The 18,045-nt window shown below is 45.0% G+C and overlaps 1 protein-coding gene across 1 annotated transcript; it reads right to left on the reverse strand.

The window, feature by feature from the left end:
* Positions 1-4,746: 4,746 nt before the first annotated feature.
* Positions 4,747-17,630, reverse strand: TMEM50A (transmembrane protein 50A). The gene is made up of 7 exons (XM_030219618.1): positions 17,503-17,630; positions 17,280-17,389; positions 9,851-9,963; positions 8,499-8,566; positions 7,753-7,845; positions 6,664-6,724; positions 4,747-5,186 (listed from the first exon to the last, which is right to left on the reverse strand). Exons 2-7 carry the CDS (start codon positions 17,370-17,372, stop codon positions 5,141-5,143), a joined length of 474 nt encoding a protein of 157 aa, XP_030075478.1. The 5' UTR covers positions 17,373-17,389; positions 17,503-17,630; the 3' UTR covers positions 4,747-5,140.
* Positions 17,631-18,045: the final 415 nt, after the last annotated feature.

The raw sequence follows: 18,045 nt of genomic DNA on the forward strand, positions 1-18,045 counted from the left end.
ACGAGAAGAACGGATACATGAACCTTATATTTTTCCCCATTTGGCAAAACTTCTACGCCTTATAGCACTCAATTTTTCCAGTTTATAAACCCAAGTACAGTCTGGCTCGCCGTTTAGACAAAGTAACTGTAGGGCTCTTCCACTCAGAAGGCAAGGTCAGGGCTGCCGAGAGGCGAGGGCAAGGTTCCCCAGGCCCAGCCTCAGCGATGGCGATCAAGAGACTGCTCTACTGGCCACAGATCCTTCCTTCCTGCCACGTCCTGCCTATGCGGATTGAGGAAACAGGAAGTTATTTCACAGGAGGCTGGACTTGGAAGAAAGAAGGACCTATAGCTGGCAGTGCACTCTCTCTCATTTGCTGCTGCAGGGACAGCGGGCAGTGGCAGCAGCGACCCTGAAGATTGTTTGACCCGGGCCCAGCTTTGTCTCTTGGCAGCCCTGGCCAAGGTCAATTTAGCAACATGCAACAGATGACAAATCAGAATAACCTTATATTTCTGCAATCCAGGAATTTGCCTGTTTAGATGATACATGGTGTAATATATATTAACTGAATGCACCTAGTGACATTAATGTACTAGTAATACATTTTATAGAAAAAAAAAAGTCAGACCATGCTTCAAGAACCATGAAGCAACTGAAATGTAATGTGGGTAAGTGCACAGTGATGCATATGAGGAAAATATTCATTTTACATAGGGAAGCATATTTATTCAAAGTTAAGTGTTGCTCCTTCCCAACTGGCGCTTTCAATCAGCCCTATGAGGTTTTGTTATGAATATTTATTGAGACAATATTAAGTACTATTCAGTTTTTGAGATATTGTTTTGAATGCTTATTTTTTGAAACACAGCATCGAGCACTTTAGATTATACACATAGAAAAGAAGGAGAGTTGAAATCATCCCTATGATAGAAGCTCAGCAACAGTTCTAATTTTGATCAGTTGCAAGCCTGGGACCATTAAGTCCATCAGGTTTCTGAGGGATCCTCTCCTTATACAAAATACATAAGTGATCTAGCAAGTTCTAGTGTCCTGTATTTGATTTACCTTAAATCCACACTAGATTTACTGCAACCCTTTATAGTAGTGACTTGTAAAGCATATTTATTCCTCAAGTTGCCCACGGGATTGTATACAGCCAGCCTTCCCCCCAAGACAGTATGACACAGCCTGTAAGCACTTGATTACTCTATTGGTAAATCCATTCTAGCCCTGTAGATTCCTACTTCCACAGTGATGGGTTCTACATTAAAATCTACCACTGTTACCATGATCTCAGAGTCACTGGGGAGAACACATTGAAGGCCTCAGCTCAGTGGTCAGCAGGGGTCATAAACAGGGCCGGTCTTAGCAAGTGCGGGGCCCTGTGCAGACCAATTTGGTGGGGCCCCGCCGCGCCCTAGTCACGCCCCCACCCGCCCCCTTTCACACCTCACCCCGCCCATGTCACATATTTCCCCCTGCCACCCCCCTCCCCATCAACCCCCCATCAATCCCCCTCCCCTTACTCTACTGTGTCTGCAGGGGTCCCCACGGCGTAAGCCTCCCCCCCTCCCCTTACCTGCGTCTGCCCTGGTGGTCTGGTGACCTCTTCGGGGCAGGAAACAGCCCCCTCTTTCCTGCCCGGAGCGCTGCCCTTGCCCTGCATCCTCCTGTTGCTGTGACGCGCAATTTCAAAATGGCCACCGAGAGTTGAAGTCTTGTGAGGCTGCTTCAAATCTCGGTGGGCATTTTGAAATCGCGTGTCACAGCAACAGGAGGATGCAGGGCAAGGGCAGCGCTCCGGGCAGGAAAGAGGGGGCTCTTTCCTGCCCCAAAGAGGTCATTAGACCCCCAGGGCAGAAACAGGTAAGGGGAGGGGAGGCTAGCACCGCGGGGCCCTATGCAGTTGCCTCTGCCTAAGACCGGCCCTGGTCATAAAGGCAAATGGGCTACTTGGGGAATCATGGCACAGAGAAAGCAGGATGCTGAATGGCCCCTGTGGCAGTCTATGACTATGTCCAGTGCTGGTAGCTTTCTCTCAAACTGGATCTAGAAAAGGGGACGGAATGGCTCGCTTATGAGAACAGGTTTCACAGGTTAGTTTTTCGTACTGGAGGAGGGGGATGTAGAAGCGGTTTATAAATGCACAAAAGTTATTGGAACCACTTATTTCCTCTTTCAAATTACAAGTAGAGAGCAGTACATGGGAAGTAACAGGTAACAGCATTAAAGCAAATTTAAGGAAGGCTGCTCGTCAATGCCCAGTTTAGCTTTTCTGGAAGATGTCTAGCTAGTTAAAGGACCTGGGGGTCACCCACTCTTACTTCTATGAAGGAGCAAAAGAGAAGGGACCTTTCAATTAGGAGTCACTTCCAACTGGTGCCAATTAGCCACTCTAAGAGACAAGCAGATGGGGTCCATGGACCGCAGGTACCAAGCTGTGTCAGACCAATGTTCCTTTTTCACTCATGTTTCTATCAAAGCTTCTGTTCATGTTCCATTAGCTTTAGCACCCACTGTACAGCTGACATCTGGATTTACTTTGGGACTATGCGGTACCCAGTATGCACCAATGTTTTTATCCAACTAGGTAATGCTGTTAAGATGAATGGCAGCATGGAAAGACCACTGTCACGCATCTCATTCTAACTACTCAAAGAGACTGTATTACTTAATGACAGAGTGCACAGGGCAGCCATCTTCAGCACAGACTGCCATTACAGATCTTCTGCTCGCCTAATTCATCAGCACAAGTGAGACTAAAATGACTGAGCCACTACCCCAAGGCAAATCATGCTGCTGCAAACTTAGTGCCTCCACCTTAGCCACATTGAACCTACCACAAGGAAAGAAAATGTGAGGTACAAATGCAATAAATAAGCATAATATTACAAATCCTATATAATAATTCTCACCTCCAGCGTTCTATCTTGCTGCCTGTGTCCGTGGCTTCTTCGGAGTTGGTCTGCTAGGCTCCGTAGATCTGGCTGACGTCATGTAGAACGCCAGAGCCGGAGAGGCGAAAGGGGCAGGGCACAGGGGCGGAGCTTAAAATAGAAACAGAAGCGTTGAGGGGCAGAGTAGCTGAGAGCGTCGCGACCAATGGCAGGGAAAGAAAGGTCAGAGTCCTCCTTGGGCGTGAGCAGAGGGGGCAGAGCCACGGAGATTGTGCTGCTGTGCCGAGCGGGTGCGCTCATGCGTTGGGCATGGGGAGGGGGGGACCTCAGGAGTCGGAGCGGCGCTGCAGAGGAGGAAAGCAGGCGATGGCTGCGGCTGCCCCTCCGGGCCCCATGGGAGGGAGGGAGAAAATGACATTGGACCTGGGAGGGAGGGAAGGAAGGGGGCCGCTGGCACACACTCTCATTCTTACACACAAACTCTCTCTCTCACACAGACACACTCGCACCCAGTCTCATTCTCTCTCTGTCACACACACACACACACACTCGCACATTCACTCTCTCTCTCTCTCTCTCACACACACTCTCAAACATACACACTCCAAGGAAAACCTTGCTAGTGCCCGTTTCATTTGTGTCAGAAACTGCCCTTTTTTACTATTATCCACATGAAGGGTAACTGTGCAACTGCATTTACACACCTCTTGCACACGTACAAGAGGTATATAAAATAATGAGTGGAGTGGAACAGGTGGATGTGAAGCGTCTGTTCACGCTTTCCAAAAATACTAGGACTAGGGGGCATGCAATGAAACTACAGTGTAGTAAATTTAAAACAAATCGGAGAAAATATTTCTTCACCCAACGCATAATTAAACTCTGGAATTCGTTGCCGGAGAACGTGGTGAAGGTGGTTAGCTTGGCAGAGTTTAAAAAGGGGTTGGACGGTTTCCTAAAGGACAAGTCCATAGACCGCTACTAAATGGACTTGGGAAAAATCCACAATTTCGGGAATAACATGCATAAAATATTTGTACGTTTGGAAAGCTCGCCAGGTGCCTTTGACCTGGATTGGCCGCTGTCAGGGACAGGATGCTGGGCTCGATGGACCTTTGGTCTTTTCCCAGTATGACATTATGTACAGAAAACCAGCATTTTCCCCAAGTGAATGTAGATTTACATACTACTACTAATCATTTCTACGGTGCTATTGGATGTACACAGCGCTGTACACATTACATTCAGCTACTTTCTCTGTCCCTAGAGGGCTCACAATCTAAGTTTTTGTACCTGGGGCAATGGAGGAGTAAGTTACTTGCCCAAGGTCACAAGGAGCTGTAGTGGGAATTGAGCCCAGGTTGCCAGGATCAAAGCCCACTGCACTAACCATTAGGCCACTCCTCCCTCCACAGTGCTATTCTGTTAACAGTGCACACACATGGCACAGAAAGAGGAACAGCTGCCACTTAGAAAAGTTTGTAGTGTGCGAGTGTAAGTTTTGCAGGTACCTGTCACATTTGGTGGCTGCAGTTAGAGTAGGTGGGTTACACTGGTATTGTATAATGCAATCTGGGTGTCATTACAGAATAGCCTCTCACCGCACGGCCTTAGAGGTGCCTAAAAGGAAGTACCCCCGTTCGCCCAGATTTGCACGTGCAAAATTAATTGGCTAACAAGGGCTCACTAAGGATGTTATCGCAGCTTAGTAAAAGGACCCCCTAACCGTCTCTTACCTCTGGGATCAGGGAAATACTGCATATAATGTGCCATGAAATATTACTGAAACAGTGTGAGCTCAGACCAAACTCTCCTCATATGCTTCTGCCTTGGTGCTTTGAAACAATATACAAACAATGAGAAGCTACTTTATAGAATTTAATGGAAAATTATTAACTTTACATACAGAGCATCAGACTGAATGGACGTTATTAGATTTTCTGAAAAACAACCAGCTACTTCTCTACATAGATAAACTTAAAAGACTGTGACAAAGTTTTAAGAAAACTAACTTACAGTGATGTATTTACTTTATACATTTCAAATATATGCAACATTTAAATCAACATTATACATTAAAAAAAAATTAAAAAAGCTCACAAAAATGCAAAAACTGGTATTCAGCATCTCATAATTTTACAGATTGAGTTTGGTGCCACAAAAGTTTAACATAGGAGCAAGTGTTTCAAGAACAGGCTCATATTGTATTGGAAGTGTGTGTCGGGGGGACGGGGATGCAAGGTACTGCTGGAATACATTCACTGCCATAAATCTTCAGTGCGACCAAACTTGAACACCAGCCCCCTGTTGAAGAAACAAGGGACAAATGACAACTCTACCGACTTTAAAATGTGACCAATAAGGTATCTTTCAAGACAATGATCTACCTTCCCCCTTCCTTACCTCCCACCACCAAATTTGGGCCCAACTAACCAATTTTCATTATAATTATTGGGCCTAATATTTTAAAAAACTCATGTATCAGGATATCCATGTACCAGGTGTTGAAGCTGGTCGGCAACATTCATCTGAATAGCACCAGCCGTCCTGGAAATCAGCATGGAAATTATCTACTTTTTATCAGCATTGAAATTGCCTACTTTTTGTAATCTTGCCAGGTAGTAACCTGGATTGGCCACGGTTGGAAACAGGATCTTGGGCTTCATGGATCTTTGGTGTGACCCAGTATGACAGTTCTGATATTCTCATCCACATAGTACCAGGGTGGAGCATGACTGGTCTCAATTAATTTGATGGCTTTTTTGCTATCTGGATAATTCCAGTAGTCACCACTCTATCTGGATGTTTAACTGCCACAGCTGGTGTTAAAACACAACAGAAAACAAAATTCCAAAAACATAAACATGCTGAACATTGACCCAATTGGTTCCATCCATCCGGGGACACAAATTAGCCTCTACATAAACCAAAAGCAATTATAAAAAGTGTGTGTATGCGTGTCACGGAAAGCACCCACCTGGGGCTAACCCCGTGGCCACCTGGAGGGTCTATCCCCAGCACTGCTCAGGCCTACCTGCACCTGGCCATGTGGTGTATACTTCATAAACTAGGTTCCACTTGCCTCTGGGTGAGTCTCCCACCCACAAGTTATTTCTCAGTGGGGCCACACTCTCAGGGGTCTCACAGTTCCTGGAAAGTACCCACAGACCCAACACACAAACCACTAGGATTCTTAGTCTAAGACATCAGAGCCAATAAACTAACAGGTTTTATTGTCACAGTTGAACAATGAATCATATAAAACAGATCGAAAAGTACAGCACACCAACAACAGGTAAAACAAACAGGAATCAATTTTAACACTTGTTCACTACCTGAATAGTGCCTAGGGAGTACAGGAAAGATAGCTGCTCACAGGTTACAGAATATAACTGCTCACAGGGCCTCAGTGAAGAGATCTTTCGCTCTCCCTATCTGAGACAGAAATCCAGTATTTCCAGGCTGGATTTGAGCTCCTGGGCCAATCAGAGCCCAGAACAAGAATTACCTGGCCATATCACTGCAGGTTACTTCCTCTTTGTGCTAAACTAAAAAGGAACAGTCATTTTTTTCTAACAGCTTTAAACAAACATAAACATGCACCACCTGCTGGCCAAACTAGAGAAAAACACTTCATGAAATATAAATTTTTATGCTGGAAATTTCACAATTTTGCCACAATGTGTATGTACAATTTGAGTATATAAAGAGAACATTATACAACACGATAAAATTTACAGTGGAATAATAGAGATTTAAAAAAAAAAAAAAAAAAGCTTACCCAAAAAAGATAAATGCATTCTGGAAAAACACCGCTATCCCAGGGTATACATCTGCAGTGCCTATCGAAAAAGAAGGTCACAAAAGTTAGCTTCAAATTTCCAAAGCAGATCCTGAAGTGCACGTCATTAATTCTCAAAAACTGGTTTTAAAACTCCAGATCAGTGGTTAAGGTTCTGTAAGACAATGCTACTTTCATACAGCTTGCATCATTTTCAGGAGGGGGACAACAAAATGAAAAGATGTCCCGCTGCAGTATGTGCAGCCCAAGTTACTCCTTATATGTGTGTGAGTGAGACTAACAAGTTAGTTACTTCTTCCGTTAAAGGCTTGGTTGAAGAGCCAAGCTTTCACCTGCTTCCTGAAGTAGAGGTAGTCTTGTGTTAAGCGGAGCCTTTCAGGCAGTGCATTGCAGAGTGTGGGGGCTACTCCGGAGAAGGCTCGCTTGCAGGTATCACATCGTGTAATGTCTTTTGGAGAGGGTGTAGTTAGTGAAAGTCCTTGGGAGGACCTTACTTGTATTTAAATCAAAGTGTAAAAATTTACCCAGTAAAACTCGGTTCACTGGGTAAATCTCTCTTATCTGCACCCTTCTCCTCCACCGCTAACTCCAGACTCCGTTCCTTTTATCTCGCTGCACCATATGCCTGGAATAGACTTCCTGAGCCTGTACGTCAAGCTCCATCTCTGACCGTCTTCAAATCTAAGCTAAAAGCCCACCTTTTTGATGCTGCTTTTAACTCCTAACCCTTATTCACTTGTTCAGAACCCTTATTTTATCATCCTCACTTTAATATTCCCTTATCCCTTGTTTGTCCCGTTTTTTCTGTCCTAATTAGATTGTAAGCTCTGTCGAGCAGGGACTATCTCTTCATGTTCAAGTGTACAGTGTTGCGTACGTCTAGTAGCGCTATAGAAATGATAAGTAGTAGTAGTAATAATTTTTAAACATACCTGCATGTTTTTTTTTAAATTATATTTTCATGCTTTATATTTTCTGTAGCAACTGACAACTATAATCTTAAAAAAAAAAAAAAACGGTTGAAGTTCTTTCCCCACTGTTATTCTTACTAGATGTGGCATATCTTACCATTGACAACGTAGCCCCCAAAAAGGATCCACATAGAAGCAATTAAGGATCCAAAAGCCATCATGAAACCGATGAAGAGCCAAACACGGGCACCTTTAAAAGAAACATTATCTCATTAATTTGGAGCAGTTTTGGACTAGCCAACTTAAGAGCTGCCCTACTGGGTCAGATCAGTACCCCGTTTCTAATAACTGCCAACCCTAATCACAACTCCATGCGATTAGCCCCAGGGGTAAGCAGTGGATTTCTCTGGGCCTTCCTTAATAAAAGTTTATGGACTTTACTTCCAGGAATTTGTCCAACTCTTTTTAAAATACAACTGCGTTAACTGCTTTTACCAGGCCTCACTCGCTCCAGCAATGAGTTCCAAAGTTTAACTATTAAACTGAGTGAAAAAATAATAATCCCTCCCCATTTGTTTCAAATATATCATTCATAAATCATTCCTAGTCTTTATACTTTTTGAAACAGTAAATGATCAATTTGCAGTGGCCCTGAGAAACTGTTTGTGCTGATCCTGACTGAAGCCCACATTTTGGGGGTGCTATCTGAATAGAACAGTTCCCTGTCCCACAACCCAAGCCACAGACAACCTCCATTACAGCACACAGCTGACAAAATTCGCATACCAGGATGCTCACTTTAATTTAAAAAAATTCTGATCCTGCAAAGCGATGTGGTCACAGTGTTTAAACGCTGTTAATTTTATATTTTGCTCAGGATACAGACACACACACACACGTTACCTGTTTGCCCCAGGCACCCTTCACTGTAACTATCGCCACGAACTTGACCATTGGACACTGCGTTAATCCTGCATGGAAACAATAACCAGTGGATCAGTGTGGGATCAAAATCTCACTTCCATGGGTGGCTTATTGGTACAGACATACGCTTAAGTGGGAGAACAAGTCACATCTTTGTTGCATCTTAAATATTAAAAAAAAAATTACTAAATCTACCAGCAAAAACTATTCAATGTAAAAGTAACATTCATTTTTTAAACTTTTGCTCATTTTTTTAAATAAGGCATTTTATCTATATGTCTAAATATAAATAGTGCACACAAACACACCCACCCCATATCAGGAATTCAAATCAATTACATGAAAGAATTCAGTAGGATACTTCATTATTTTAATAGACAGTCCGCATCTATCTTCATAAAGGGAATCCGTCCAATTAAGACTCCTTTAATATGATTTTTTTTCTCCTGCTCTATCACCAAAGCAGAATAAACTATGCTTTTCTGATGTGAAAACTATATAATACACATTTGCTCTACACTCCATAGCAAAAATATAAGAAACGAAATCCAGTCTAAGACCAACTATTTAAATACTAGCCGTTAAGCCCGTAAAAATGGGCGAGATTTCCAGCTACCCTCCTCGCTGCCGCTCCCTCCCCCCTCTGTGCCGGGCCCCCTGCACTGACCTGACAGCGCCTCTCATCTCCGTGTGAAAGCGCTGCAGGCAGCAGCAGATCGCTCTGCTGCTGCCTGCAGCGCTTCCACACGGAGGTGAGAGGCGCTGTCAGGTCAGTGCAGGGGGCCCGGCACGGAGGAGGGCGGGAGCGGCGGCAGGGGAGGGTAGAGGTTGGTGCGCACGATGTTCGTTTCCAGGCGGCAGCGTCCGACAGTGACTCCGACTCGTTTCCCTCTCTGTTCCGCCCTCTGACGTCATCACGTCTTGACGCGAGGGCGGGACAGAGAGGGAAGTCTCTACTGCGCATTTGCAGGTGAGTCGGTCACTTGCCGTTTATATGTTTGATGAAGGGGGGGGGGGGGGAAGTCAGGCATTTGATATACCTCCTTCCTGTGGTACAACCAAAGCAGGTTACATTTAATATATGCAGGTAACTTTTTCTGTTCCTACTGGGCTCACAATCTAAGTTTCTGTTCCTAGGGCAACAAAGGGTTAAGTGACTTGGCCAGGATCACAGGGAGCACCTTGGGACTCAAACCCAGTTGCCCAGGTTCTCAGCCCACTGCACTAACCATTAAGTTACTCCTCCACCTGCCTTAGACAGATAAGTTTCAATGGTTTAGAGGTGAGAGTAAGTACAGGTGGGCGGCATTCATAAGGTCGTCCCTACTCACATTAAAAACGCCACAGTTGCGATTACACCACACGCATGGTACGAGTGATTCAGGTTCTCTGTCTGTGGATATTTCACTGCAGCATCAATAATGATCCACCAGCCTGTGAAGAACTAGGAAAATAAAGAGACAAGTATCTTCAATACCCGCTAATTGGTCGATCCTACTCATTCATATCCCTTAAAACAGTTCACCTTTTCACACTTGTGAATCACATCAACATGACCCTTCATTCAATGCAATACATGTTGTGCTTTAGTGCTAAGGCAAACCACCTGGAACCTTAGAGCTTGCCCCATCTGTCTTCAAATATATCAGCTATAAAAGATGAAATCAACTACCTCAAGAAAAAATTGGCTACAATTAAGGAAGCATTCAGGATTACCCAAATCCCTGCCAATTTCCCCACCAGAACTGCCACAGAGAAACGGATGGGTCACAATAGGCTCAGGTAGATTACGACCCGTGACATACAAGCATTCACCCTCCCAACTTTTACCCCTGTATAATTCCTTTCCTGCACTGGATCATTATGATGCTGAGAAAACAAGTACTGATGTGGAACCAGAGGCAAGGAATGTAGCACAATTACTACTACTACTACTATTTAGCATTTCTATAGCGCTACAAGGCATACGCAGCGCTGCACAAACATAGAAGAAAGACAGTCCCTGCTCAAAGAGCTTACAATCTAATAGACAAAAAATAAATAAAGTAAGCAAATCAAATCAATTAATGTGAACGGGAAGGAAGAGAGGAGGGTAGGTGGAGGCGAGTGGTTACAAGTGGTTACAAGTCAAAAGCAATGTTAAAGAGGTGGGCTTTCAGTCTAGATTTAAAGGTGGCCAAAGATGGGGCAAGACGTAGGGGCTCAGGAAGCTTATTCCAGGCGTAGAGTGCAGCGAGACAGAAGGCGCGAAGTCTAGAGTTGGCAGTAGTAGAGAAGGGAACAGATAAGAAGGATTTATCCATGGAGCGGAGTGCACGGGAAGGGGTGTAGGGAAGGACGAGTGTGGAGAGATACTGGGGAGCAGCAGAGTGAGTACATTTATAGGTTAGTAGAAGAAGTTTGAACAGGATGCGAAAACGGATAGGGAGCCAGTGAAGGGTCTTGAGGAGAGGGGTAGTATGAGTAAAGCGACCCTGGCGGAAGATGAGACAGGCCGCAGAGTTTTGAACCGACTGGAGAGGGGAGAGGTGACTAAGTGGGAGGCCAGCAAGAAGCAGATTGCAGTAGTCTAAACGAGAGGTGACAAGGGTGTGGATGAGGGTTTTGGTAGAGTGCTCGGAAAGAAAGGGGTGGATTTTACGGATGTTGTAAAGAAAGAAACGACAGGTCTTGGCTGTCTGCTGGATATGAGCAGAGAAGGAGAGAGAAGAGTCAAAGATGACCCCAAGGTTTCGAGCTGAGGAGACAGGGAGAATGAGAGAGCCATCAACACAAATAGAAAACGGGGGGAGCGGGGAGGTGGGTTTGGGGGGGAAAATGAGAAGCTCGGTTTTGGTCATATTTAATTTCAGGTGGCGTTGAGACATCCAGACAGCAATGTCAGACAAGCACGCTGAAACTTTGGTTTGGATGCAAGGTGAGATATCAGGGGTAGAAAGGTAGATTTGGGAGTCATCAGCATAGAGATGGTAGGAAAAGCCATGGGATGAGATTAATGAACCAAGGGAAGAAGTGTAGATAGAAAAGAGGAGGGGACCAAGAACAGAACCCTGAGGTACGCCGACAGGCAGAGGGATAGAGGTAGAAGAGGATCCACCAGAGTGAACACTAAAGGTGCGGAGGGAGAGGTAGGAAGAGAACCAGGAAAGGACAGAGCCCTGGAATCCAAGTGAGGACAGGGTATCGAGAAGTATGCTGTGATCGACAGTGTCAAAAGCAGCGGAAAGATCAAGAAGCATGAGGATGGAATACTGACCTCTGGATTTAGCCAGTAATAGGTCATTGGAGACTTTAGTAAACGCAGTTTCGGTTGAGTGGAGAGGGCGAAAACCAGATTGTAATGGGTCAAGAATAGCATGTGAGGAGAGAAAATCAAGGCAGCGGCGGTGAACAGCACGCTCAAGTAATTTGGAGAGAAAAGGAAGGAGGGAGATGGGTCGGTAATAGAGGGACAAGTAGGGTCAAGTGAAGGCTTCTTAAGGAGAGGTGTGACCACAGCATGTTTAAAGGCAGCAGGGACAGTCGCAGTGGAAAGTGAGAGGTTGAGAATGTGACAGATAAAAGAAATAAGAGTAGGAGAGATGGCATTAAGAAGGTGGGTGGGAATGGGATCAGAGGAACAGGTGGTACATTTTGAGGAAGAAAGGAGAAGTGTAGTTTCCTCAATAGTAACTTCAGGAAAGGAGGAAAGGGAATGAGGGGAAGGAGAGAGAGGGGAACGGACTAGTGGAGGGAGAGCTGGTGAGGTAGAGAATTCAAGGTTTATCTTTTGAACCTTGTTGTGAAAGAATTCAGCAAGGGTCTGAGGAGATAATGAGGGGGGAGTTGGGGGAGGGGGCACCTTGAGGAGAGAGTTCAATGTGGTGAAGAGAAGTCGAGGATTAGAGCCAAGAGAGTTGGTCAGTTGGATATAATAATCCTGTTTGGCACGTAAAAGAGCAGATTGGAAGGAGGTCAGCATGAACTTAAAGTGTAAGAAATCAGCAAGGGCCCGAGATTTCCGCCAGAGGCGTTCGGCGGAGCGGGTACAGGAACGTAGGTAGCGGATATTAGAAGTCAGCCAAGGTTGGGGTTTTGTACGCCTTACAGGGCGGGTCATCAAAGGTGCAAGAGTGTCTAAGGCAGAGGATAGAGTATTGTTGTAAGAAGAAACAGCCTCGTTGACAGACGTGGATGGTGCCACAGTAGAGAGGAGGTTTGAAACATGGGAGGATAGAGATGAAGGGTCAATATCGTGAAGATTCCTAGATAAATTAGATAGGATAGGACGGGACAAAAGACAAAACAAAGACAGATCAGTGCAAAGCAGAAAATTCTTACTGCTAGGAGACTCCATTATCAAAGGCATTAACATAGGAACACAATTCAAAAGTCCCAATCTAGTGAAATGCCTTCCAGGATCCTCAGCCAACAGAAGTACCAACCAAATACAGAACGTGATCCGAGAAGAGAGCAAGGATTTTAATACTGATGTTGTCATCCACCTGGGGATAAATGACCTGGCCAACAATAGCAAGTTTAGAGCACAGGGTGCATTACAGAAGTTTAGGGAGAGACTGAAGTCTTTGGTTCGAATTGCAGCTTTTTCTGAAGTAATTCCTACATGTGGGAAAGAAGAGGAAAAACTACAAACAGAGGAATTCAATAAGTGGCTCAAATCTTGGTGTAAAGAAGGTGCTTTTAGATACATAGGAGGATGGGGTAGTATATGGAAAAATAACAAGCTGTACTGTGTTACCTACAGACTTCTGGCACAAATGGAGAAGCTGAACAAGAATTCGATAGAAGGTATTTATAAGCTTTGTATGAAAGGAGAGGTGCTATCGTTGAGAGATTTCAACTTGCCTGATGTGGATTGAAAAGTCCCATCGGCAGAATCGGACGTAAGTAGAATGATCGTGAATGCCTGTCAAAGTGCCTTGCTCATACAAATGGTGACTGAACCCTCAAGGGAAGGGTTGACCCTGGATCTAGTGCTCATAAATGGAGGAAATGTTTCCATTGTCCATGCGGGTGCCCACCTAGGCAATAGTGATCGTTGCACAATATGGTTTGATATAAGATCAAAAGCCTACATGTTCTTTCCTTGTGCCATGGCAATTATAATAGTACTAACAAAAATTAATGGATATGGTTAGTTGTATTAATCTCCATAAGCACTGAGAGGGGAAATTATCAACATGGTCAGTAGAGTTATTTTATCACAAGTCGGGTTAGATTCTAGCGGGGGACGGGTGAAATTTCTGTCCCTATGCAACTGTCTAATGGCAATCAGGAGGAGACAGAAGCATACATCTCAAGAACCACTAAACTCTAACCACTGAACTGTTCTTTTACAGTATTGGTCAACAGATACATCTAAATTTTGTACCATAGGCGATATTTTGAATCATAACGGAGACAGTAGCCTCATGGTTAGTGCAGCAGACTTTGATCCTGGGAAACTGGGTTCAATTCCCACTGCAGCTCCTTGTGACTCTGGGCAAGTCACTTAACTCTTCACTGAATGTAGTTGCAAAAACCACAGAAAGGCATACATCAAGTCCCATTCCATTTTCATGGGGCCAATGAGCAATGCTGCAAACAGGTAAGAAAGAAAAAAAGGTTTGCCTTTTTGTAAACGATATTAATATCTGTTACAAAGTGAACATGCCTTAGAAAGCAGACACAATAAAATGTGATCTAAGAAACATGAAAAAAAAAAGGGTTTTCACAGTTAAAATTCCATTTTGAGGACATAGAATTGTGCATTGGGGCTCCAGAAATCCACCATAGCAGCACTTAAGGAAATATTAATGTGCATCAACCAGGAGAGAAACCCCCAGGTGATTGTGTCAGAGTATCTCAACTTACTACTACTAATTATCATTTCTATTGCACTACTAGACGTACGCAGCGCTGTACACTGGACATGAAGAAACAGGACAAATAAGAGATAAGAGAATTACTAAGGTGGGGATGATAAAATAAAGGTACCGAACAAGTGAGTAAGGGTTAGGAGTTAAAAACAGCATCAAAAAGGTGGGCTTTTAGCCTAGATTTGAAGACAGCCAGAGATGGGGGAAAAAAAAAGTGTCTAGATACAACAATGGTTCCAAACCTGTCAAGCGGGATCCCCAATCACTCGTTTTCACAATATCTGCAATGAATAGTCATAACCAGTGCATTTTTTCTATCAAAAAAGGTGCCAGTACTCAAATGCTAGGCCACCCTTCAGGGGTGGGGTGATCACTGAGGGACCCACCCCATAATAGCCAAAACCCCTGCAAACGGTCACTGAACCTATGACAAAGCAGAATTGGTGTGTAGAACCTGAGCTCTTTCATTAAAACTTGGGGTCCATGGGTCAATTTTAGCAGACACTGGAAAAGGTGCCGGTACTCAGTACCCCCTCAAAAAAAAGCCCTGGTCATAACATACATCTACATACAGTGGAGGCAGCTCATGCACATATCAAGGTGTCACAAAGAAGCCACAGAGGTAGAAGCAACATTACAGGAAAAAAACTGGCTGCACAGCACAGTTTCCTAGAGGAGAGACAGAGAAAAACCATCAGTGAAACTTTAGAAAACCTGAACTAAGCAGAGCGCATTCGCAGCTGGGATGGACTTTAGAGAAAACCAGAGGTGAACTTAAGTCTCTGGCCTTGCCTTAGAAACAGAATTTATTTTATTACATTTGTACCCCGCGCTTTCCCACTCATAGCAGGCTCAATGCGGCTTACATAGTATATTCAGGTACTTATTTTGTACGTGGGGCAATGGAGGGTTAAGTGCCCAGAGTCACAAGGAGCTGCAGTGGGAATCGAACCCAGTTCCCCAGAATCAGAGTCCGCTGCAGTAACCACTAGGCTACTCCTCCACTAGCAACATGCCATGTAGAAGCCTGCCCTTGCGGATCTGCAATGCGGCCGCGCAGGCTTCTGTTTCTGTGAGTCTGATGTCCTGCACATACATGCAGGACGTCAGACTCACAGAAACAGAAGCCTGCGCAGCCTTCTACATGGAATGTTGCTAGTGGAATAGCAACATCCCATGTAGAACCTGAAATAGTAGCAACATTCCATGTAGAATCTGAAATAGGCTGGGATTCTGGAATCTTGCTATTCTTTGGGTTCTACACTGAATGTTGCTACTCTTTGAGATTGGGACTTAATGGGACTTGATATACTGCCTTTCTGTGGTTTTTGCAGCTACATTCAAAGCGGTTTACATATATTCAGGTACTTATTTTGTACCAGGGGCAATGGAGGGTTAAGTGACTTGCCCAGAGTCACAAGAAGCTGCAGTGGGAATCGAACTCAGTTCCCCAGGATCAAAGTCCACTGCACTAACCACTAGGCTACTCCTACACTCATTCCACCAATAAGAGCCAACCTCATCAGTGATGTCACAATGGCTTGATTGCCCAATACTTGGCTCACTTCTGATATTGTGATGTCATAAGGTAAAGGGGGAAAGGGAAATGGGACTAGATATACAGCCTTTCTGAGGTTTTTGCAACTACATTCAAAGCGGTTTACATATATTCAGGTCCTTATTTTGTACCAGGGGCAATGGAGGGTTAAGTGACTTGCCCAGAGTCACAAGGAGCTGCCTGCAGTGGGAATCGAACCCAGTTCCCCAGAATCAGAGTCCGCTGCACTAACCACTAGGCTACTCCTCCACTAGCAACATGCCATGTAGAAGCCTGCCCTTGCGGATCGGCAATGCGGCCGTGCAGGCTTCTGTTTCTGTGAGTCTGATGTCCTGCACATACATGCAGGACGTCAGACTCACAGAAACAGAAGCCTGCGCAGCCTTCTACATGGAATGTTGCTAGTGGAATAGCAACATCCCATGTAGAACCTGAAATAGTAGCAACATTCCATGTAGAATCTGAAATAGGCTGGGATTCTGGAATCTTGCTATTCTTTGGGTTCTACACTGAATGTTGCTACTCTTTGAGATTGGGACTTAATGGGACTTGATATACTGCCTTTCTGTGGTTTTTGCAGCTACATTCAAAGCGGTTTACATATATTCAGGTACTTATTTTGTACCAGGGGCAATGGAGGGTTAAGTGACTTGCCCAGAGTCACAAGAAGCTGCAGTGGGAATCGAACTCAGTTCCCCAGGATCAAAGTCCACTGCACTAACCACTAGGCTACTCCTACACTCATTCCACCAATAAGAGCCAACCTCATCAGTGATGTCACAATGGCTTGATTGCCCAATACTTGGCTCACTTCTGATATTGTGATGTCATAAGGGAAAGGGAAATGGGACTTGATATACTGCCTTTCTGAGGTTTTCACAACTACATTCAAAGCAGTTTACATATATTCAGGTACTTATTTTTGTACCAGGGACAATGGAGGGTTAAGTGACTTGCCCAGAGTCACAAGGAGCTGCAGTGGGAATTGAACCCAGTTCCCCAGGATCAAAGTCCACTGCATTAACCACTAGGCTACTCCTGCATTAGCAACATTCCATGTAGAATCTCAAATAGTAGCAACAGAATCTCAATAGTTGCAACATTCCATCTAGAATCTTAAATAGGGAAATGGGACTTGATATACCGCCTTTCTGAGGTTTTTGCAACTACTATTTATTTTGTACCAGGGACAATGGAGGGTTAAGTGACTTGCCCAGAGTCACAAGGAGCTGCAGTGGGAATCGAACCCATTTCCCCTAGGACCACAGGCCACCACTCTAACCACTAGGCCACTCCTCCAAATAAAATAAACCCCCTAAAGCCCATCAATGCACCAATACATACCAGGACTCCGGCAGCCACCGAGGCTATAGTATTGCGCTTCTCGCTCCAGTCAATGCATTCGGAGCACCTGACGCTGTCCAGAAACCCGGACATTTTTGTTGCCCCTAAAACTGAAAAGCAGATCATGGGTTTTTCACTCGTCAACAAAGGCCCTTTCCCAGCACAATATCACAAGAGACATGCCGACCACCCCCTCAGGGGCCGCTCTCTCCCCTATTCCTACCGTCAAACTCAAACCTCAGGACACCCACTACCGGTCCGCAGCTTTCCTTCGCCGGTGCTCCTCCTCCTCCCCCGTCCTCTCTCTTTCTACCACCACAACAACCTCTCCCTGGATGACGCTGCGTGACGCCTTACCGGAAACAGGAAATTGCGTCAGAGGCGAGCTGCTGCACCAAGGAAGCTTAATGGCGGTCGGAGGACGGGATTTTGTGGGAATCCCGCACGGATGGAAGTAGTTTCTCCGGGGTTCCCGTGGGAGAGAACGGTACTGTGACCACCTATCCACCCAAGGAGGTTTGGGGAAATGACCTTGCAGGAGACGGCATGAGAGACCATCTGGCCCGTTACCTGCTGAAGGCAGTGGGCGGAGCTTGACGCCATATTGGTCAGTCCAAAACAATAGCAGCGGTTTAGATTGTTGAACCTCCTAGGCTTTGCATCCGCTGTTAGGGAGGGGATCGGGGGAGTTTTCCATGAGTCTGTGAGGGGAGGGGGGAGGATTAGTAGCGCTCTAGAGCTTGTTTTGTTATCTGCAATGCTGTGT

The sequence above is a fragment of the Microcaecilia unicolor genome, chromosome 11 (genome assembly GCF_901765095.1).
Source record: "Microcaecilia unicolor chromosome 11, aMicUni1.1, whole genome shotgun sequence".
NCBI classification, from domain to species: Eukaryota; Metazoa; Chordata; class Amphibia; order Gymnophiona; family Siphonopidae; genus Microcaecilia; species Microcaecilia unicolor.